Source organism: Coregonus clupeaformis, chromosome 18 (genome assembly GCF_020615455.1).
Source record: "Coregonus clupeaformis isolate EN_2021a chromosome 18, ASM2061545v1, whole genome shotgun sequence".
Taxonomy (NCBI): Eukaryota; Metazoa; Chordata; class Actinopteri; order Salmoniformes; family Salmonidae; genus Coregonus; species Coregonus clupeaformis.
In genome coordinates this window covers 41112521-41137508 of record NC_059209.1, presented here as the reverse complement: position 1 = coordinate 41137508, position 24988 = coordinate 41112521, and the positions used below count along the sequence as shown (strand labels likewise).

The window sequence follows — 24988 nt, the reverse complement described above, 5'->3', positions numbered from 1 at the left end:
GAGCACAGTGACATAGACACACTAACCTGGAGCACAGTGACATAGAGACACACTAACCTGTAGCACAGTGACATAGAGACACACTAACCTGTAGCACAGTGACATAGAGACACACTAACCTGTAGCACAGTGACATAGAGACACACTAACCTGTAGCACAGTGACATAGAGACACACTAACCTGGAGCACAGTGACATAGAGACACACTAACCTGTAGCACAGTGACATAGAGACACACTAACCTGGAGCACAGTGACATAGACACACTAACCTGGAGCACAGTGACATAGAGACACACTAACCTGGAGCACAGTGACATAGAGACACACTAACCTGGAGCACAGTGATATAGAGACACACTAACCTGGAGCACAGTGACATAGAGACACACTAACCTGGAGCACAGTGACATAGACACACTAACCTGGAGCACAGTGACATAGAGACACACTAACCTGGAGCACAGTGACATAGAGACACTAACCTGGAGCACAGTGACATAGAGACACTAACCTGGAGCACAGTGACATAGAGACACTAACCTGGAGCACAGTGACATAGAGACACTAACCTGGAGGACAGTGACCATTAGCTGGACGCAACAGAACACAAAAACACCCATTATTTTGCAGTAATGCATTGCCACAGCCATAGACAACATTTTCAAAATAACAGAGGAAAAACAATTGACAGCCATTCTTTCACAATTGTATTTATTTTTCTTCATTGAATTACGATCAAAACATTATTCCACCACAGTATCTATTCTTTATTCAATACTGGTACTTCATTTGAAGATAGAAAAAGCATAAGCTTTGCTTCAGTGCAATTGGCAGCCATTTGGTAGCCATTTGGTGACATGTTATTTCGAATGATTTTTGCTCAACCATTGAATGGAATGAACAAAAGGCAGTGAGCCCACACATGAGCTACATAACTTGTCAAAGTCATTCAACCTTAAAACGATCACGAGATTGACACACCTACAAGAGTATACGTCTGGGACCATTCTAAGTTAATAGGAAAATGGAGTGTTAACATACAGTAGATGGGATCTCAAAGTATTCACATAATTTTGTTTCCAGGAAATGAATATTTAGTCCTAGAAAATGTAGAGACCGTGAACAAACCAAGCAGGTCTGCTCTGTAAGCCTTAATTTACAGACCGTTATTTAAAGTAATCTCCAGTGCAATGTACACATGTATTACACAATGAGGACAACGCATCATCCCTGATCCACAAAAATTCAACATTGTGTAAAAAACATAATTTGCTCCTACATTAGCGCACATCGAGGCCAGCTTAAGGGTGATGCAGTAGAAGGTTCATTTAAAATCACCTGGACAGGGAGAGTTACACTAGAGGACATCAACTATGTTCATATATCACCTTTCCATCCAGTTTCTCTTGTCTTTCTCTGAAATAAAGCAGAAAAAAAAAAATCAGAATCACCTTTACTCTCCACAAGGTAATGCCAGCAATACACAATATATAAAGAGAAGAGATAAATTGGTCAATATAAAGGTAGGAAGCAATACTGGAAGGTTCCGTCCAGTCAGTAGCCTGTTATACACAGACAGAGACACACATAACCCCACCGACCCATCTCCGACCCCCTGGGTGGTTTCTGACAGAGGGCCCTTGTCCTTCTTTGATGTGTCCTGCCGTGGCGGAGGGTGGGGAGGACTAGGGGCCTGTTGGGGCCTGCAGGGTAACCCTAGATGTGTCTGGAGCAAGGGGCTGAGGGCTGGGGCTGCTTCCGTCTCCACACAGCATCAGAGGAAGTAGCAGAGTATCGCGCAGACCAGACCAGACCAGACCAGGCGCGTGTGTGTCCAAACATCAATGACAAGTGTGTGTTGACCCCAGGGAGGTGTCATGGTGTGTTTAATGGTATGAGTTTACAGGAATGCCTTTGGTGAGCTTTCCCATGTGTCCTTATACCTCAGCACGTAACAACATGTATGTAGACGTGTGTCCTGCTAAAGTGAGTGAGTGAGATCCCCCAGCCACACAGGTGCAGACCTTTGACACTTCTCGTCTCTTCTTACCTTCCCTCGCTCTACAGATGAAAGCAAGGTGATCATCAACCCTCATCAACCCTCTAAAACAGGGCAGGTGTGCTCCCTCTCCCCCTTCCCCCTCACGGGTGTAAACCATAGTCGTTCATTTCTCTACCTGCAGAACACAGGCTGAAACGTTTCCAAGTGCAGCTGGGAGCAGGGGCCATGACACACCATCCCTTTTCTCATCCATAGGAGAGTTATGGCGGGGGAAGCCCTCTTGAAGTCTATGAGGCCCATAAAAATAGGCCTGTCATTTGGTTAGCTAGCAAGCCCAGGAGCTACGGTAGATGGCTTCTGTTCCAGTATACTGAGGGATAGGTTTATCCACAGGGTGGATGGGGTTGTGTCCTAAATGGCACCCTATTCCTAGTCAAAAATAGTGCACTACATAGGGAAGAGGGTGCCATTTGGGACATACCCTGGGTCTATCCGCATATGAAGAGATACTGTATCGTTTGATCAGATCAGAAGGGTTTTATGAGCATGTGTGCATCTGTGGTTTATGAGGTGGGGCTCAGAGACTGGCAGGTGGGATCAATGGTAATCATGAATCATCTTTTTCTTTGTTAATTTGGAATGAAGACATTCAAGGGATATATCTTATCAATTATATTCCCTATGTCTGTCTATAACATCTGTATCATATACACTGAGTGGACAAAACATTATGAACACCAGCTCTTTCCATGACAGACTGACCAGGTGAAAGCTATGATCCCTTATTGAGGTCACTGGTTAAATCCACTTCAATCAGTGTAGATGAAGGGGAGGAGACAGGTTAAAGAAGGATTTTTAAGCCTTGAGTCTACTGAAACATGGATTGTGTATGTGTGCCAAAAGATTGAAGTGCCTTTGTACAGGGTTTGGCAGTAGGTGCCAGGCATACTGGTTTGAGTGTGTCAAGAACTGCAACTCTGCTGGGTTTTTCACGCTCAACAGTTTCCCGTGTGTATCAAGAATGGTCCACCACCCAAAGGACATCCAGCCAACTTGACACAACTGCGGGAAGCATTGGAGTCAACATGGGCCAGCATCCCTTTCGACACCTTGTAGAGTCCATGCCCGACGAATTGAGGCTGTTCTCAGGGCAAAAGGGGGTGCAACCCAATATTAGGAGGGTGTTCCTAATGTTTTGTACACGCAGTGTATATTGTCTATATAATACCCTTTGTGGGTTGAAATGAAGACCATTGAAATCCTATCATTTAATTAAATGAAGAAGACATTCAAAGGGATGAACTCTCAGCTAAGAGGGACAGGAAGAGCCTGGTATCATATCAATATCTTATCTATTTTATTCTGTCTGTCGATAACATCTATATTGTATAACACACGTTCCTATATGACATCCTGCTGAACATGAGATTCAGTATCCGTTATTGAAACGTTCAAGTTCAAAGCTGTGTCACTGTGATTAATGTCTGTTACCATCTGAAGAGACTAACTGCATATATAGTGCAGGTGGTTTGAAGAACGACGTCTGATTGAGTAGCATCGTCTTGAGACCTGAACATTTCTACTGTTTTTGGTAACAACCATCTAGGGATACTATGATTTTGAGAGGCACAGACGGCCCAGGTTTGAGACCCAATATGTTACATAATATGTTACTGTAGATCACTGCTTTGGTTTTTTAGCTAGAACGTGTGTCCATGCTGTGTGTGTGTTTGTGCGAGTGTGTCCGTGCGTGCGTGTGTGTCCGTGCGTGTGTGCGAGTGTGTGTGTGTGTGTGTGCGAGTGTGTGTGTGAGAGAGAAAGAGTGAACCCACCTTTTCTGTTTCCTGAAGTGTAGATTGATCATCACCCCCATGGTTATCAGAGTAGCTATGGAAAACACAGAACCCAGCACCACTCCTAGGACATTATCTGGCAAAGATACACAAACAACACAAACTATAATAATACATAGTGCTTTTCTCAAACTCAAAGACATGTTACACACAACAAACACATGTATCTCTTTGTGTAGAACAACTGTTCATCAATACAGTACAGGCAGAAGGAAACCAACGAACTACATAATATGAAGAGGTCTATAAACACACACACACACACACACACAGAGGCACGCACACACACACACACACACACACACAGGCACGCACACAGAGGCACGCACACAGAGGCACGCACACACACACACACACAGAGGCACGCACACACACACACACACAGAGGCACGCACAAACACACACACACACACAGAGGCATGCAAAACACACACACACACAGAGGCACGCACAAACACACACACACACACAGAGGCACGCACAAACACACACACACACACACAGAGGCACGCACACACAAAGACAGACAAGCACACACAAAGAAAAATATAAAAATATATGGCAAACAGAAATCCAATATGGATGGTGTTAAGAGATAGATGGGATGTGTTGAATGGAGCTAAAGGATGGGACTAATAACAACTAACAACAACTAATAACAACAAGATAACAAATGTAAAGCATACTGTGTCCACAATAATTAAATAGATTATAGGTTGAGAGCTTTTGTGAAAGAGGACAGTTAGAAGGCATATAGAAGCAAACCGGATGGACATCATGAAAATGATCGGAGAGGTTGAGGGTAGAGGAAGTTGAGGAGTAAAAACATACAAAGTAGAATTATTGTAAAATTGACTGTGTCCATAAAATTTATATAGTATGTATAAGCTGGAAGTAGAGGCCTAAGCATTGTTGTTCACTAGTTTACTCCAATTAGGGGAGGGGTGGTGGGGTTGGAAAGTAATACTTTTTTATATGTATATACAGTGGGGGAAAAAAGTATTTAGTCAGCCACCAATTGTGCAAGTTCTCCCACTTAAAAAGATGAGAGGCCTGTAATTTTCATCATAGGTACACGTCAACTATGACAGACAAATTGAGAGAAAAAAATCCAGAATATCACATTGTAGGATTTTTAATGAAATTATTTGCAAATTATGGTGGAAAATAAGTATTTGGTCACCTACAAACAAGCAAGATTTCTGGCTCTCACAGACCTGTAACTTCTTCTTTAAGAGGCTCCTCTGTCCTCCACTCGTTACCTGTATTAATGGCACCTGTTTGAACTTGTTATCAGTATAAAAGACACCTGTCCACAACCTCAAACAGTCACACTCCAAACTCCACTATGGCCAAGACCAAAGAGCTGTCAAAGGACACCAGAAACAAAATTGTAGACCTGCACCAGGCTGGGAAGACTGAATCTGCAATAGGTAAGCAGCTTGGTTTGAAAAAATCAACTGTGGGAGCAATTATTAGGAAATGGAAGACATACAAGACCACTGATAATCTCCCTCGATCTGGGGCTCCACGCAAGATCTCACCCCGTGGGGGTCAAAATTATCACAAGAACAGTGAGCAAAAATCCCAGAACCACACGGGGGGACCTAGTGAATGACCTGCAGAGAGCTGGGACCAAAGTAACAAAGCCTACCATCAGTAACACACTACGCCGCCAGGGACTCAAATCCTGCAGTGCCAGACGTGTCCCCCTGCTTAAGCCAGTACATGTCCAGGCCCGTCTGAAGTTTGCTAGAGTGCATTTGAATGATCCAGAAGAGGATTGGGAGAATGTCATATGGTCAGATGAAACCAAAATAGAACTTTTTGGTAAAAACTCAACTCGTCGTGTTTGGAGGACAAAGAATGCTGAGTTGCATCCAAAGAACACCATACCTACTGTGAAGCATGGGGGTGGAAACATCATGCTTTGGGGCTGTTTTTCTGCAAAGGGACCAGGACGACTGATCTGTGTAAAGGAAAGAATGAATGGGGCCATGTCGTGAGATTTTGAATGAAAACCTCCTTCCATCAGCAAGGGCATTGAAGATGAAACGTGGCTGGGTCTTTCAGCATGACAATGATCCCAAACACACCGCCCGGGCAACGAAGGAGTGGCTTCGTAAGAAGCATTTCGAGGTCCTGGAGTGGCCTAGCCAGTCTCCAGATCTCAACCCCATAGAAAATCTTTGGAGGGAGTTGAAAGTCTGTGTTGCCCAGCGACAGCCCCAAAACATCACTGCTCTAGAGGAGATCTGCATGGAGGAATGGGCCAAAATACCAGCAACAGTGTGTGAAAACCTTGTGAAGACTTACAGAAAACGTTTGACCTGTGTCATTGCCAACAAAGGGTCTATAACAAAGTATTGAGAAACTTTTGTTATTGACCAAATACTTATTTTCCACCATAATTTGCAAATAAATTCATTAAAAATCCTACAATGTGATTTTCTGGATTTTTATTTCTCATTTTGTCTGTCATAGTTGACGTGTACCTATGATGAAAAGTACAGGCCTCTCTCATCTTTTTAAGTGGGAGAACTTGCACAATTGGTGGCTGACTAAATACTTTTTTCCCCCACTGTATATACACTGCTAAAAAGAATAAAGGGAACACTTAAACAACACAATGTAACTCCAAGTCATTCACACTTCTGTGAAATCAAACTGTCCACTTAGGAAGCAACACTGATTGACAATAAATGTCACATGCTGTTGTGCAAATGGAATAGACAACAGGTGGAAATTATAGGCAATTAGCAAGACACCCCCAATAAAGAAATGGTTCTGCAGGTGGTGACCACAGACCACTTCTCAGTTCCTATGCTTCCTGGCTGATGTTTTGGTCACTTTTGAATGATGGCGGTGCTTTCACTCTAGTGTTAGCATGAGACGGAGTCTACAACCCACACAAGTGGCTCAGGTAGTGCAGCTCATCCAGGATGGCACATCAATGCGAGCTGTGGAAAGAAGGTTTGCTGTGTCTGTCAGCGTAGTGTCCAGAGCATGGAGGTGCTACCAGGAGACAGGCCAGTACATCAGGAGATGTGGAGGAGGCCGTAGGAGGGCAACAACCCAGCAGCAGGACCGCTACCTCCGCCTTTGTGCAAAGAGGAGCAGGAGGAGCACTGCTAGAGCCCTGCAAAATGACCTACAACAGGCCACAAATGTGCATGTGTCTGCTCAAACGGTCAGAAACAGACTCCATGAGGGTGGTATGAGGGCCCGACGTCCACAGCTGGGGGTTGTGCTTACAGCCCAACACCGTGCAGGACGTTTGGCATTTGCCAGAGAACACCAAGATTGGCAAATTCGCCACTGGCGCCCTGTGCTCTTCACAGATGAAAGCAGGTTCACACTGAGCACATGTGACAGACGTGACAGAGTCTGGAGACGCCGTGGAGAACGTTCTGCTGCCTGCAACATCCTCCAGCAAGACTGGTTTGGCGGTGGGTCAATCATGGTGTGGGGTGGCATTTCTTTGGGGGGCCGCACAGCCCTCCATGTGCTCGCCAGAGGTAGCCTGACTGCCATTAGGTACCGAGATGAGATCCTCAGACCCCTTGTGAGACCATATGCTGGTGCGGTTGGCCCTGGGTTCCTCCTAATGCAAGACAATGCTAGACCTCATGTGGCTGGAGTGTGTCAGCAGTTCCTGCAAGAGGAAGGCATTGATGCTATGGACTGGCCTGCCCATTCCCCAGACCTGAATCCAATTGAGCACATCTGGGACATCATGTCTCGCTCCATCCACCAACGCCACGTTGCACCACAGACTGTCCAGGAGTTGGCGGATGCTTTAGTCCAGGTCTGGGAGGAGATCCCTCAAGAGACCATCCGCCACCTCATCAGGAGCATGCCCAGGCGTTGTAGGGAGGTCATACAGGCACGTGGAGGCCACACACACTACTGAGCCTAATTTTGACTTGTTTTAAGGACATTACATCAAAGTTGGATCAGCCTGTAGTGTGGTTTTCCACTTAAATTTTGAGGGTTACTCCAAATCCAGACCTCCATGGGTTGATAAATTTGATTTCCATTGACAATTTTTGTGTGATTTTGTTGTCAGCACATTCAACTATGTAAAGAAAAAAGTATTTAATAAGATTATTTAATTCATTCAGATCTAGGATGTGTTGTTTAAGTGTTCCCTTTATTTTTTTGAGCAGTATATATATATATATATATATATATATATATATATATATATATATATATATATATTTGCGAGAGAAAAAAAACATATGGGGGATTGGAATTGATGCAGACAATTACATTGATGGAAGTTACAATCTATCTGCAATATTAAAGCTGATCTAAACCCTAAAGAAAAGGCAGAAAACAAAAAACAAAAAAAACACACACACAAACATGCATGAAGACAGACAGGCAGACAGACACAAACACACAGCCATAGCATGCTCCCTGAAGTTTTCCAATTAATCTCTCCATATGGTGTTGAGCTCCACAAACGGAGTACTGGCCCTCAGATGCTGGAGCAGAGGCATCCTGAGTCCCACTGCCAGGCCAGGCCCAAAGCCTGGGGCACGGGTAGACAGGCGGTCCAGATAAAATACCTGCCTGTGGGCCTGGAGGCTAGGGGCCCAGGGAGACTGGTCTAACATTCCTCTGATCCTGGTTCAGTGCCTCAGGCAGATATGATATCACCCATCCTCTATTAGATATCATATCACCCATCCTCTATTAGATATCATATCACCCATCCTCTATTAGAGATCATATCACCCATCCTCTATTAGAGATCATATCACCCATCCTCTATTAGAGATCATATCACCCATCCTCTATTAGAGATCATATCACCCATCCTGTATTAGATATCATATCACCCATCCTCTATTAGAGATCATATCACCCATCCTCTATTAGAGATCATATCACCCATCCTCTATTAGAGATCATATCACCCATCCTCTATTAGAGATCATATCACCCATCCTCTATTAGATATCATATCACCCATCCTCTATTAGATATCATATCACCCATCCTCTATTTGATATCATATCACCCATCCTCTATTAGATATCATATCACCCATCCTCTATTAGAGATCATATCACCCATCCTCTATTAGAGATCATATCACCCATCCTCTATTTGAGATCATATCACCCATCCTCTATTTGAGATCATATCACCCATCCTCTATTTGAGATCATATCACCCATCCTCTATTTGAGATCATATCACCCATCCTCTATTAGATATCATATCACCCATCCTCTATTTGAGATCATATCACCCATCCTCTATTTGAGATCATATCACCCATCCTCTATTAGATATCATATCACCCATCCTCTATTAGATATCATATCACCCAACCTCTATTAGAGATCATATCACCCATCCTCTATTAGATATCATATCACCCATCCTCTATTTGAGATCATATCACCCATCCTCTATTTGAGATCATATCACCCATCCTCTATTAGATATCATATCACCCATCCTCTATTAGAGATCATACCACCCATCCTCTATTTGATTACTTTTACAATTGTGACTTTTGTACTTTACACTTTCTCTTACTTGCTGTCTTTCAAACACATGCGTGTGTTTGGGGTACAGGACATTCAACACACACACACACACACACACACACACAGACACACACACACACAGAAAGTGATAGTGCTATTAAGCCGTTGTTTACAGCTAGCTAGTCTGTATGAGGGCTCTTAGAAGGCCAGTACTTGCTGATAAAGGTGGAAGCCTGAGAGGCTGAGAGTTAAACCCACATAACATTACAGTCAACTGAATCAGTGGAACAGAGATCAAAGGAACCTTGTCACAGACAATCTGTGTACATCCCAAATGGCACCCTATTCCCTATATAGTGCACTACGCTTGACCAGAGCCCTATTGGCCCCTCCTTAAAAGTAGTGCACTAAATAGGGAATAGGGTGCCTTTTGGGACGCACCCACAGCCATTCTATTTTTCCATTACGCTGCTTTAAAGTCAAGGAGAGTGACCTTCAAGTGTGCAGCGTCTTTCTACACGCTCCGTTTCCCCACACAGTTTGTGTCAATAAGGAGAAAGGAAAACATAATCACATGGAGGTCAGGGGATTTCAGAAGGTGTTTCTTTAGGATGCTGCAGTACCTCTAGAACTCTTCCTTTACCACCACTGTCCCACCCACACATTCTCTCTCTCTCTCTCTCTCTCTCTCTCTCCTTCTGTCTCTCTCCCTCCTCCACCCTTCTTAGGACACTCTCCCCCTATTCCACACTGTCCCTCTCTCCCTCCCAAGGAGATAAGGAGCACTGTGATTCTATCTTTCACACATTCCCCTGATGGACACATGACCTATGGCAGTGTTTTGCAGAGGTTACCTGTCGAGAATTATAAAGAGGTTACGTGTCGAGGATGATGAACAGAGGTTACGTGTCGAGGATGATGAACAGAGATTACGTGTAGAGGATGATGAACAGAGGTTACGTGTAGAGCAGGGGTGTCAAACTCATTTTAGCTCAGGGGCCACATGGAGGAAAATCTATTCCCAAGTGGGCCGGACCGGTAAAATCATGGTATATATAACTTAAAAACAACAACTTCAGATTGTTTTCTTTGTTTTAATACTATCAACATAAAACATAAAGCTGGAGCCTGAGGACAGTGTGTCCAAAATAGTACAAGCACAACATCTCTATTAATCATAAAACACCTCAAGTTTATTTGAAAATTCTAAAGAAAAAACACACAAACACACAATGCCTCAGTGATTCACATAACTGTTTCACAGATCACAGAACTATATCAGGGTGTCATTTCTCAGGCAGAAATGTAGATACAAATAATGAAATCCTGTTCCCCAAACAAGTGCAAGAACCACAGAGTCAAGAATAGGTTAAATATACAAATAAAATAAAATCAATTAAAAACAATAGCACATCAACATAAAAACATATAAACATAAAGCTGGAGCCTGAGGACAGTGTGTCCAAAAGCACAACATCACTATTAATCATAAAACACCTCAAGTTATTTTAAATTCTGAGGACAAACAACACACAAACACACAATGCCTCAGTGATTCACAGAAGTATATCACAGATCACAGAACTATATCAGGGTGTCTCATGCAGCACTTTAAGTGGGGTTGCATAGTTTATTTGACTCCTGATACCTGGCATCTTTTAGCTTTCACCAGCGCATCAATATCAGGCGTCACATCCTGAGTGGCAGCCAACTTCAGGATGTGATTCAAGTGCTTGTGCGTGAGCCTTGAGCGCAGCTTTGTTTTATTTATGCTCATTACAGAGAACTTGCTCACAAATATATGTGGTTCCAAACATGCACAACCGTTTTGCAGCGAGGGCTGTCAAGTTAGGGTAACCTGGCAAGAGATTCTGATAAAATGTGTCCAAGCCAGCTGCGGCAAATTTGCCCTTCAAATCCGAATCACACTGCAAGTCTATTATTTCAAGTTGGATGCTGACGGGCAGATCAGAGGGATTCACGGTGAATGGCGAACAAAAAACGTTGAAGTCTTTCTCCAGTTCACCAAAAATCTGAAAGCGTTGCTCAAACTCCCTTAACAGTCCCGTTATTTTATCTTTGAACCGCTTCATGTCTGCCACATGTTGGGTCGCGCACACATTTTTCAGACAGGGGAAGTGAGCTGCATCACCACCGGCGAGTTGCGTCTCCCACAATGACAGCTTCAACTTGAAAGAACGTATTTTACATTTACATTTTAGTCATTTAGCAGACGCTCTTATCCAGAGCGACTTACAGTTAGTGAATACATATATATTTTTTTTATACTGGCCCCCCGTGGGAATCAAACCCACAACCCTGGCGTTGCAAACGCCATGCTCTACCAACTGAGCTACATCCCTGCCGGCCATTCCCTCCCCTACCCTGGACGACGCTGGACCAATTGTGTGCCGCCCATGAGTCTCCCGGTCGCGGCCGGCTGCGACAGAGCCTGGATTTGAACCAGGATCTCTAGTGGCACAGTTAGCACTGCGATGCAGTGCCTTAGACCACTGCGCCACTCAGGAGTATGCTGTCATAATGCTGTCATAATACTGCGTGGCAACTTTGTTGCGCCCTTGCAGCTGTTTGTTCAAGTTATTCAGGTGCTCTGTAACATCCACCATAAATGCAAGGTCCTGCATCCATTCTGCGGAATTAAATTCTAACACTGGTTTGCCCTTTTCTTCCATGAACTGTTCAATTTGTTCTCGTAAACGCCTCAGCACAGCACCTCGGCTTAACCATCTTACCTCAGTGTGGTATGGCAGGCCATAGATGTGGTCTTTCTCTCGGAGAAGGCTGTCAAACTGACGGTGATTCAGGCTTCTGGATCGGATGAAATCAACAGTTTGGATGACCACCTTCATGACGTTATCCATCTTTAATGACATGCAACACAAAGCCTCCTGGTGCAAAATACAGTGAAAAGTCCAAAAATCACGTCCTCCATTTGCAGATTGCACTTTCTCTCTGAACTTTGTCACAACGCCTGCTTTTTTCCCGATAATTGAGGGCGCACCATCTGTAGCCAGGCTGACAGCGCGGGACCAGTCCACTCCGACCCTGTCCAGCGCGCCGACGAGTGCAGTGAAAATATCAGCTGCTGTCGTTGTATCTGTCATCGGCACCAACTCCACGAACTCCTCGGTGATGGTCAATGTGTCATCAACTCCGCGGATGAAAATGGCCAGTTGTGCAACATCTGTAATGTCCGTGCTTTCATCAATTGCAACCGAAAACGCAATTTACTTTTTGCTTCAACTTGCTGTCCAAATCCACTGAAAGATCGGAAATCCTGTCTGCAACTGTGTTTCTTGTCAGGCTGATATTTGCAAAAGCCTGGTGCTTTTCAGGGCACACAATCTCTGCTGCCTTCATCATGCATGTTTTTACAAATTCACCCTCACTAAATGGTTTTGAAGCCACTGCGATTTCATTAGCAATGAGGTAGCTAGCTTTCACTGCAGCGTCACTGATGTCTCGGCTGTGAGTAAACACAGACTGCTGTTTCTTCAGACCCACCAACAGTTCATTCACCTTCTCTCTTCTCCGCTGTCCTTGAAAGTTGTCATATTTGTCGGCATGAAGACTCACATAGTGGCGACGAAGGTTATATTCTTTCAGCACTGCAACATGCTGTGAACACACCAAACATACAGCTTTCCCATTCAATTCCGTGAATAAATAGAAGGATGACAATTTTTCTTGGAACACTCTGCACTCTGCGTCCACTTTTCTCTTTTTTGACAGAGACATATTGGGGCAATGAGGGTGCCAACGCACATAATGTTAAAAGTAGAAGCCGTAATAAATATCGCGGGCAAAACAAAGTAGCTCATCCGGACTGGCTGCACTTGCTTGACCTATTTGCTCTGCCCCGGTATAAACAGTTTGCTTGCTTAACACAATTGCTATTGCACCATCCAGTGGACACAATTGGAACAGCAGTTTATTTTATTGAAAAATTGCAGCTCATTTTTATACTTTACAAAATCATCTCGCGGACCGGATTAAACCTGTTTGCGGGCCTGATCCGGCCCGCGGGCCGGACGTTTGACACCCCTGGTGTAGAGGATGATGAACAGAGGTTACGTGTCGAGGATGATGAACAGAGGTTACGTGTCGAGGATGATGAACTGCCATCTTAGCTAAAGCTCAGGGAATGTCCTTTGGGTCACCGTGTGCCTGACAAATATCTAATGTGAAAAGCACAGTACGCAGTTTGTGTTGTTTACAAGCTATCACAAGCACACCACGTCTTCACTGTTTCATACTGTATATATAGAAGGGATTGCTCTTGTATCTAAACTGCATCTCTAAATAGGAGATTGTTTCTGTAACTGTGACTGAGTTCATGAGCTTCCTCCATTGTGGGATTATTATGAGTTCAGAGCACTTTAGATATGGGAGGAGGACTTGACTGTCAAAATCTGAGGAGGAATACTGGAAATAAATATGACTAAGTATAAATAATACCTCCCCCTGTAATATGGAAATGGTGTGTGTGTGTGTGTGTGTGTGTGTGTGTACACACAGGCTGATTTCTCGTCTCTGCTCTGATCCAGCACACAAGCTTCCTCCCTCAGGTCTGTGTGACCGAGAGAGAATGAGAGATGCAGTTGAGAAATAATATGAAAAAAAATAGAAAATAAGTGAAGATAGAGAGCCTGTTTTTAATCACGATAGATTGTTTACTCTGAAGTCCCAGATAGGGACCTTGTTCATTCAGGAAGGCTCCCTCACAGAGACAGTGGTGCACAGGGATATGACAGGTTTAAATGTCTCGGACAGGATGGCATTTCAAGTTCTCCCCCTCTATACAACCTGCTTCTTCAATTCTCTCTCTCTCTCCTACTCTCCCTCCCCATTTTAGTCATTTAGCAGACGTTCTTATCCAGAGAGAGTTACAGGAGCAGTTAAGGTGCCTTGCTCATTTGTAACCGGCTCTGGGATTCGAAGCAGCGACCTTTCGGTTACTGGCCCAGCGCTCTTAACCACTAAGCTACCTGCCGCCTGTCTCGCACTTTGTGCACTGTGCCCTTTTCCCAAAGGGAAATAAACAGAGCGACACTTTAATTCATTGTTTTATCTCCTCTGCCACCTTCTCTCTCTCTCTCTCTTTTCCTCTGCTGCTGTCATTTCGCCTTTAATCATTTTCTCCTCCTTTCCTCCTCTGAGCGTGACTCGACCCAGCCCAATTCTACAACTTGAACTTCATTCTTTCTCCCGAGTCATTTTGAAGTTAAGAAAATCAAAACACATCCAAGGACTTTCTCTTTCTTTCTTTTCAAAACTTTCTCCACCCTTCCACTGCGTGACTCTCATCTCCCACGCCGAAGAACATTAAAATGGATTATCATAATACATTAGGCCCTGATAAAGGTACATTCTCATACACTGAACCGGGTTCAAATACTATTTCCAATCATATCAAATACTTTATCTGTGGTTTATTGAGTTTGCCTGTGGCTATGAAACTAATAGAATTCCCAAAACGGCAAACCCCGCCCATCTGGCACTCCAGGCAGGCTAGAGCAAATGCTCAAAATAAACTACCGGTCAAAAGTTTTAGAACACCTACTCATTCAAGGGTTTTTCTTTATTTTTACTATTTTCTACATTGTAGAATAATAGTGAAGACATCAAAACTATGAAATAACACATATGGAATCATGTAGTAACCAAAAAAGTGTTAAACAAATCAAAATATATGTTATATTTGAGATTCTTCAAATAGCCACCCTTTACCTTGATGACAGCTTTGCACACTCTTGGCATTCTCTCAACCAGCTTTATGAGGTAGTCACCTGGAATTCATTTCAATTAACAGGTGTGCCTTGTTAAAACTTAATTTGTGGAATTTCTTTCCTTCTTAATGCGTTTGAGCCAATCAGTTGTGTTGTGACAAGGTTGGGGGGTATACAGAAGATAGCCCTATTTGGCAAAAGACCAAGTCCATATTATGGTAAGAACAGCTCAAATAAGCAAAGAGAAATGACCATCATTACTTTAAGACATGAAGGTCAGTCAATACGGAACGTTTTAAGAACTTTGAAAGTTTCTTCAAGTGCAGTCGCAAAAGCTATCAAGCGCTATGATGAAACTGGTTGTCATGAGGACCGCCACAGGAATGGAAGACCCAGAGTTACCTCTGCCGCAGAGGATACGTTCATTAGAGTTACCAGCCTCAGAAATTGCAGCCCAAATAAATGCTTCACAGAGTTCAAGTAACAGACACATCTCAACATCAACTGTTCAGAGGAGACTATGTGAATCAGGCCTTCATGGTCGAATTGCTGCAAAGAAACCACTACTAAAGGACACCAATAATAATAAGAGACTTGCTTGGGCCAAGAAACATGAGCAATGGACATTATACTGGTGGAAATTTGTCCTTTGGTCTGGAGTCCAAATTTGAGATTTTTGGTTCCAACCGCTATGTTTTTGTGAAACGCGGTGTGGGTGAACGGATGATCTCTGCATGTGTATTTCCCACCGTAAAGCATGTAGGAGGAGGTGTTATGGTGTGGGGGTGCTTTGCTGGTGACACTGTCTGTGATTTATTTAGAATTCAAGGCACACTTAACCTGCATGGCTACCACAGCATTCTGCAGCGATACGCCATCAAATCAGGTTTGGGCTTAGTCGGACTATCATTTGTTTTTCAACAGGACAATGACCCAACACACCTCCAGGCTGTGTAAGGGCTATTTTACCAAGAAGGAGCGTGATGGAGTGCTGCATCAGATGACCTGGCCTCCACAATCCCCCGACCTCAACTAAATTGAGATGGTTTGGGATGAATCGGACCGCAGAGTGAAGGAAAAGCAGCCAACAAGTGCTCAGCATATGTGGGAACTCCTTCAAGACTGTTGGAAAATCATTTCAGGTGAAGCTGGTTGAGAGAATGCCAAGAGTGTGCAAAGGGTGGCTATTTGAAGATTCTCAAATATAAAATATATTTTGATTTGTTTAACACTTTTTTGGTTACTACAAGATGTGTTATTTCATAGTTTTGAAGTCTTCACTATTATTCTACGATGTAGAAAATAGTAAAAAATAAACCGGTAGTGTATATGAAAGATTGTGCATATTTTTTTAAATGTTATTTTCTGTTTTCTTTTCTCCCCAATTTCGTGATCATGATCTTGTCTCATCGCTGCAACTCCCAACGGGCTCGGGAAACACCCACTAGCTTAACCCGGAAGCCAGCTGCACCAATGTGTCGGAGGAAACACCATTCAACTGACGACCGAAGTCAGCCTGCAGGCCCGCCACAAGGAGTCACTAGATGAGCCAAACCCTCCCCTAACCCTGATGACGCTGGGCCAATTGTGCGTCACCCTATGGGACTCCTGGTCAACGGAGCCCCAGGCTGTAGTGACGCCGCAACACTGTGATGCAGTGCCTTAGACCGCTGCGCCACTCGGGAGGCCATATATATGAAAGATTTCAAACAGTATCTGCTCCAATGGAGGCTGGTGGGAGGAGCTGTAGGAGGATGGGCTCATTGTAATGGCTGGAATAGAATAGATGGAACGGTATCAAACACATCAAACATATGGAAACCACACGTTTGACTACGTTCCATTTATTCCATCTCAACCATTACAATGAGCCCGTCCTCCTATAGCTCCTCCCACCAGCCTCCACTGATCTGCTCATACAGCATGTGTACATGACGAGGTTCATGTACACATAGGGACAGGCAGAGCTCCAGTTCTGGTGACAAGAAATGTTAATCTATAATCTCCTTTGACAGAGAGAACTGTGTGTCACCTCTCCTGTCACATCAAATCAAAATGTTTATTGTCACGTGCTTCGTAAACAACAGGTGCTTGAACTGCTTCTCCTCGAGTGCATCGCACCTGTGCTTTGGCTGAGAGTTTCCTTTTGCGAGGGCGGAGACTTAGTTTTTGCCGGAACTCTCAATGTCTAACACGTATGAACCCAGATGTTGAATCACGCAGCTGACCAAATTACGCAAGATTTTACCCTGGGTTAACAGAGATGAGTGTTTATTGTACACGGATAGGGGTCCTATAGGATGGGACGTGAATAAATGATTGTGTCCCAAATGGCACCCTACCTATTCCCTAAATAAGTGGAAGACATTTCAGTAGGCTGTTTGGAGTGTGTGTGTGTTAGTGATGCACGGGTCAGCTGTTTGTTCACCCGCACCCAGCCAAAATTGCTTAGAACCCATCGGAAACCGCCCGACTATATGTGACAAAGTCCAAATCTGAGGCCCTCACCCGACCCTAACCTGCAAATATAAGAAATGCGCTGTACAGTCAGAGACAGCGTACGATTTTTTGACAGGCCTTTTAGATAGGCCTATGTTTCTGCTTATAATTTCCAACATTTTGGTAGGATATTTGTTAGTCCACTTGTCTATAATTAGATACATGCAGCTTCTCTTCTGTCATTATGTTGCCCTAGAAGACTAAATAAACCCTCGCTCAACAGAATAATAACATACATCGATAGAATGAATGCTTCAATATAGTTGACATTGGTAAAGTCTGTTTTCATTCCTCTTTCATATCTACTTCTCTCGCAGAAAATATGTTAAGGGACCGGAGAGAAAATGCAATAACTCTTAATGACATCAGTTTGACCGGTTTTAAGGAAATTAAAAGCTGTTAAAACGACCCAACATGTTTCTGATAGGATTTCAGTTTGGCTTGGATGCATATTTTATGTGGTTGAAATACTATCCGCTTTTATGATGCTGATAAAGATAGCACCTTTACAGATGCTGAAATAAAGAAATCGTATTTCTCCACTCCTTTTCCCGAGTCAAAATGTACATTTGGTGTATCATTCTACTGCAAGAAATGCTAAAATTTTGCCTCAGTGGATCGACATTAACTTTTTCTGCCAAAGTTCCCAAAAGCATTTGGCAATTGGCGTGTATTTGGCACCCTACAGGGACTGCGGGTTATGAATCAACCCACGCATCACTAGTGTGTGTGTGTGTGTGTGTGTGTGTGTGTGTGTGTGTGTGTGTGTGTGTTAGAGCATGTAAGTGTTAAAGTTATAATGGTCCTCTCTCACCACCAGCCAGCGTATTGGGACCCAGTGTGTTTCAGTGTCACTGTCAGCAACAAGTGCGAATGATAAGACTACTGACTGATTACCAAGAGTTCTCTGCCATTTATTGTGTACTGGTAGACCACAGCGAAGTTTATCTTGACTTATGGTTATGTACTAAGGCCTGGAGTTTTTCCCTGACTATGTAGCATGACCAGGAAAAACTCAAGGCCCCAGTTACTGCAACTCAGGAAAAACTACTGGCCCTAGTAAAAACATCACCAACGTATACTGTTACTGTATACTTCACTAGTTGATGACAACACCTGTTGTTGTATTATGTTTGTGTAATATAATAATACATCTAAATGAAGACAGAGAAATGTCATTGTAAGACTAATAGGACCACATTGACCAGGGGAGGAGGTGAAGTCAGTTTCTGTTCCATTCTATCCAGCTGTGACGCAGTGAGCCAAAGTAGTGAACTACAGAGGGAATAGGGTGCCAAAGTAGTGAACTACAGAGGAAATAGGGTGCCAAAGTAGTGCACTACAGAGGGAATAGGGTGCCAAAGTAGTGCACTACAGAGGGAATAGGGTGCCAAAGTAGTGAACTACAGAGGGAATAGGGTGCCAAAGTAGTGAACTACAGAGGGAATAGGGTGCCAAAGTAGTGAACTACAGAGGGAATAGGGTGCCAAAGTAGTGCACTACAAAGGGAATAGGGTGCCAAAGTAGTGAACTACAGAGGGAATAGGGTGCCAAAGTAGTGAACTACAGAGGAAATAGGGTGCCAAAGTAGTGCACTACATAGGAAATAGGGTGCCAAAGTAGTGCACTACAGAGGGAATAGGGTGCCAAAGTAGTGCACTACAGAGGGAATAGGGTGCCAAAGTAGTGAACTACAGAGGGAATAGGGTGCCAAAGTAGTGAACTACAGAGGGAATAGGGTGCCAAAGTAGTGAACTACAGAGGGAATAGGGTGCCAAAGTAGTGCACTACAAAGGGAATAGGGTGCCAAAGTAGTGAACTACAGAGGGAATAGGGTGCCAAAGTAGTGAACTACAGAGGAAATAGGGTGCCAAAGTAGTGCACTACATAGGAAATAGGGTGCCAAAGTAGTGCACTACATAGGAAATAGGGTGCCATTTCGGACGCACACACTACAGCCACAAGAACAGGGAAGGGGTTGAAGTCAGGTTGGTTTTTATTCTATCCAGCTGTGACCCAGTCAGGGAGTCAGTTTTTCCTCGTCCAGATCTGATATGAAATCCGTCAACATCCAGCATGATCAGATAGCTATCAGAAGGAAGTCTCTGCTAGCGGACTAATGAAAAGAGGATGAGAGGACTGTTAGGCTGAGTAGGGAGCAGATGGAGGGACTGGGCTTTGTGTGACCTTCGGGGGGTGAGACTGAGACAAGTGGACAACTTGCTTCTCCACCAGACAGAGAATGGGATTCCTCCAGGAAGACACTGCCATCTGCCAGCAACGATAGAGCACTACAACAAAACTCTCAGTCAGTGGAACTGCTCTCAGCCAAGGCACTCTTTCTGTTACTGGCTGCAACAAGCCATTCTTGAAACACAGGTGGTTCCCATTCACAAACAGAGAGAGAGGGGGACGAGGGGAGAGAGGCCAACCCAAAGCCTCTATTGCTCCAGCTCTAATGGACTAATGGTATAATGTTTTTTTTTTTTTTTTGAATAATGTCTGGGCAACTTGCTCAGAGCACAAACCACGGTTGCTGGAATCTCTGCTTCTAATGAGTCACGCTAAATGGGATTTTCAAAGTCGCTCTGTTTCTCATTTGAGGACAATCACTGCACAAAACCAAGTTAGGCCAGATAACTAAGATAGGCCATTGAGAGGTAGGTTAAAATTAATGTTACCCTCCTTTGGGGTGGCTGTAGGGCACATTTAGTAGCTGGCAGATAGGTTAGGCTTGGTAGTTAGAACACGTGTATGGTTAGAAAGCATTGGACTTCCATCCTGCTGTCTAGTATGGCCAGACAGTGATATAACCTATGACTATGGACCTACGAGTACCACATATTAGAAGTGTGCCAAATTTCATGCTTCTAAATGAAAATGAAACATTTTCAAACGTATCTACTGGACTATAGGGACCTACCAGAGACACAGGAGGTTTCCTCTCCAGTCCACTCTCCGCTGGGTAGACAGGTGCGTTCTGGGGATCCATACAGGACGTGGCCACTGTTACAGGTGAAGCTCACTGTCGCCCCCTCTAGGTAGCGTGTACCTATCTTCGCACCGTACCTCGGCGTGGCCAGCCACCCACAGGACACCACTAAGAAACAAAAGGATGTTATCTACTAATAAAAGTATTGATTACATTGAGAAATCAATCATTTGTATTTGTCAAACCATTCAAAACAACTTCCTAATATGTAAGGGGTCATTATCTAGAACATTATCTAGAACATACACAAAAAAAAAAAATATGTATGCACGCATGACTGTAAGTCGCTTTGGATAAAAGCGTCTGCTAAATGGCATATTATATTATTATTATTTATTATTATATTATATTATATTTATATTATTATTGTTTCCCAGCTCCGATCCAACAGTACACATTTTTGTTGTAGCCTGGGACAAAAACACCTGATTCAACTTGTCAAGGGCTCAATGATTGGTTGCCAACTCAAGGACCGGAGTCGGGAAACACTGATCTGGAATATAAGCCCATGTAGAAAGTAATGAAACAGAACCATACTATCCACTGAGGTTAAGTACAGAATGGGCTGTAGCAGCACAGTATACATCGTGAGGAGCTACTGTATCTTACTCAGCACTTCTTTTATGCTTTGGGGAAAATGTGTTGTAACTTGCATTAGTCAACACACATATAAAGTTCCGGTTACACATGGCATTCAAGAAGTAGGTTAACAATTAAGAACATATGGTTACGTTCACTTCACTGTGGTCTAAGGTGTTGGGGTTAATGAGTAGACAAACCAACTCCATAAACGTCAATTTCACAGTTCATTTCAACGACAGAGGCGACTACTGTATACATACCAGACTCCAGGTCTTGCATGAGTGTCTCGTGACTTCTGAAGGACAGGAGGGTGGCGTTACCCACAACCAGACTACGGGTGCTCATGGTGTCGTACTTGCAGAACTGGGCCCCCTCACCTATATAAATGATTGCGTAAATAATGTACAATTGTATTTAATTGTGTTATTGTATGTTATTGCTGGATTGAATGTTGTCGAATGTCATATCATTAAAACTTTGGTTGCATCCCACATGTCACCATATAGATGGAACCCAAAAGGGTTTTACTTGGAACCAAAAGGGTTCTACCTGGAACCAAAAGGGTTCTACCTGGAACCAAAAGGGTTCTTCAAAGGGTTCTCCTATGCGGACAGCCGAATAACCATTTTAGGTTCTAGATAGCACCTTTTTTTCTAAGAGTGCAGAGTCGGTATGGGTTCGAATCCGACCCATGCCCTTCTGACTGGCAATTTCTCCTACCGTTCCGGTCTCCTCTTCACTGTCCTATCTCAATAAAAATACATAAACACTCCTAAAATATATATTTAGAGAAATAGAGAACCCCCTCACCGAAGCACATCTTCAGCATGTCCTCCACCAGAGGGTCAGCTGGGTCACTGGACACAGAAAAGGCTGGGATGAAGGTTGGGTCGTGTTTCACGTAGTAGTACGTGTCCAACAGGTACTTAGTGTCGTAGGTGAACAGAGACGTCTCGTTGGAGGTTTTCCCTGTGGAGAAGACAACACAACATCACCTGTGCCCATATTCACAAAGAGAGCTGATCCAGGATCAGTTTTAGCTTTAAGATTATACTGATTAAGACAAGGGGGACGTGGGCCCATATTTATCAAGTGTCTCAGAGTAGGAGTGCTGATCTCGGATCAGGTCCCTCCTGTCCATGTAATCGTATTTATTATGATCTAAAAGTCCAAACTGCTCCTAGATGAGCACTCCTACTCTAAGACTCTTTGTGAATACAGGCCCAGAACATGTTTTTTATTTGACCAGGTTATTTGATTAAGAACACATTCTCATTTACAGCAACGACCTGGGGAATAGTTACAGGGGAAGAAGGAAGGAAATGAATGAGCCAATTGGAAGATGATTAGGCGGCCATGATGGTATGTGGGTCAGTTTGGAAATTCACCTGGTGTTTACTTGGTTTTAACTACAAAGGAGTCTTGTTTTGAACAACATAGTACACAGGTGCAGGGTCATTCACTCTTATTCAATCACAGACGTACTGTAGTTCACCAACAGTTTTACTAACATACTTTCACTAACATAGTTTCACTAACATTATTTTACTAACTGAAATCTTATCAGAAACATGTTGGGTCGTTTTTACAGCTTTTTATTTCCTTACAAACTGATACCATTGGAAATTTTGCACAGATTTGTTTCTTTATTTTTTTCTCCCCGGTAACCTAAATGTATTTGCTCCACGAAAGAAGCATAGATGACAGAGAAAACTTTACCACCAATGTCAACTATATTGAAACATTCATTATATTGATGTATGTTATTATTCTGTTGAGCAAGGGTTTATTTAGTCTTCTAGGACAACATAATGACAGAAGAGAAGCTGCATGTATCTAATTATAGACAAGTGGACTAACAAATATCCTACCAAAATGTTGGAAACATATGTAAATAAGTTTAAAAAATCCCAAAAAACGTTCAGCCGTCTCTGACTGTAGCCTACAGCGCATTTTCTATATTAACGGTTTGGGTCGGTTGCGGGCCTCAGATTTTCACTTCATCACATATAGTCAGACAGTTGCGGATGGGTTATATGCAGTTGCAGGTGGGTGCGGGAGAACAAACAGCTGACCCGCGCACCACTATCACAGGAGTAAAATTAAAGCCATCAATCCAGCAAGATTTAAGTGACAACAAGTGGATGTTGCACACCTCGAACACAGGAAATAGATGGCTGAAAATGACAGATCCTCAGGTGGGCAAGGCAAGCCAAATGCACAGTAATGCTATATTATACTATATATTAGATATCAATATATTATTATAACACAGATGGCTCATTGAGTGTGTTATCAGGGACACTGAAACAAGAGATTCTGATCCAAGGGCAAGTGCATGAGAAGTGCATCTGAGCAGCTGAGAGTTGGAGGAAAACTCAGTTCATTTCTCCTTATCTCTGTTGGTTGTGTGTAATGTTATCATGGTGCGTGCCTGTGGGTCAGGCTGGCCAGGCCAGGACACCACTGGTCTCCTGCCATGAGGTCTGCTCTCTGGTCTCACACCATGTTGTCATGGCTCGGCCAAGATCTCTCTCCGTTTTCGTCCCAAATGGCACCCTATTCCCCTACATAGTGCACTACTTTTACCAAGAACCCCGTAAGGCTCTAGTCAAAAGTAGTACACTATATAGGGAATAGGGTGCCATTTGGGACACACACCTGTCATCTATTAAAGCCCTTTAGAAGCCCTTTAACTCTAAACAGCTGGTTGGCTGGCTGGGTTGCGGGAGGGAGGGGGGGGGTAGTACACAACACAACACACACTATTCTCTTCCTTGTGAATGTCTCATTCAAAGAGAGTGAAAAGTGAAATTGAGGAATTGTTGTTTAGAATTCCAGATGTACCAAAAGGTTAAGTGCACCGGTTGTAGTTTTTTTCAGTATGAAACACACAAAAACAAAGCCAAAACGTGTTATATCCCTTTTCCTAACACTGCATATGTTTCATTATTTTGGGAGGAATTAACATTTGTAAATCTGTTAAGTAAATCTGGCCCCTCAACCCCTGCTGTCAATACAGAAGACCAGGTGTTTAATGGACTTACAGCTCCTAAGGTGAAGGACAGAAAGAACATTGTTTACTTGTTTTTTCCAGATGTAACAAAAGTTAAGGGGCACATGTTTTTCAGTGAATTTACATGTTACCTTCATGTTACCTTTTTGTTCCTGTCTGTCCAATGAAGGAGAGGAAGCGAGGAGAGGACAGATTTTTAAGACAATTTTAAAAAGGGCCTTAGATTATTGAGAAGTAATAGGATCCAAAATTACGATAAGTTTATAGTGCTGAGCGATTAGTGCTTTTTGAAGTTGGTTCGGTTTAGGTTTGATTCTGAAAAAAATTATCCTGGTTTTTGATTTTGGCTTCGATCATACAATTTTTTTATTAAATACACTATGCATTACGTGGGTTGAATGCTGTAACAACACAGAATAAAACAATTAACAAAAGTCCCATGATGGTAGGGACTGTCCATTACTGCTTATCACTTATTAACCATCATTTATTCACATTACTTTAATAAAATATTTCAGTTGTTGTGTATATTAAGTTGGATTAATTTGATGACTTCATTATTTAATTAAAAGTCATCATCTCATCTCTATAGAGCTGCTGCCTATGCTGTCTGACTAAATCACTATTTTAGTAGTTCTTCAAAGTAAAAAAGGCATACTTTTATGACTTTGAATATCAACTATCAATCACTTAGATCATGTATTTTCATGTAGATAGCAACTGCTCTCTATCTTTCTCGATCGCGCGTCTTCCGTCTCTTCTCTACTTCTCCGTGTCTGCC

The 24988-nt window shown here is 43.1% G+C and overlaps 1 protein-coding gene across 1 annotated transcript in view; it reads right to left on the bottom strand.

Moving 5' to 3' along the window:
• Positions 1 to 697: 697 nt before the first annotated feature.
• Positions 698 to 24988, bottom strand: part of LOC121530794 (sushi domain-containing protein 2) — a 37649-nt gene continuing 13358 nt past the window's right edge. Inside the window, exons 11-15 of the mRNA XM_041836031.2 lie at positions 22002 to 22160; positions 21452 to 21568; positions 20541 to 20717; positions 3838 to 3934; positions 698 to 1419 (exon numbers count right to left, since the gene is read on the bottom strand). Of these exons, the coding sequence (XP_041691965.2) occupies positions 1371 to 1419; positions 3838 to 3934; positions 20541 to 20717; positions 21452 to 21568; positions 22002 to 22160 (599 nt within the window). The 3' untranslated portion in view covers positions 698 to 1370. The remainder of the gene's footprint in view (positions 1420 to 3837; positions 3935 to 20540; positions 20718 to 21451; positions 21569 to 22001; positions 22161 to 24988) is intronic.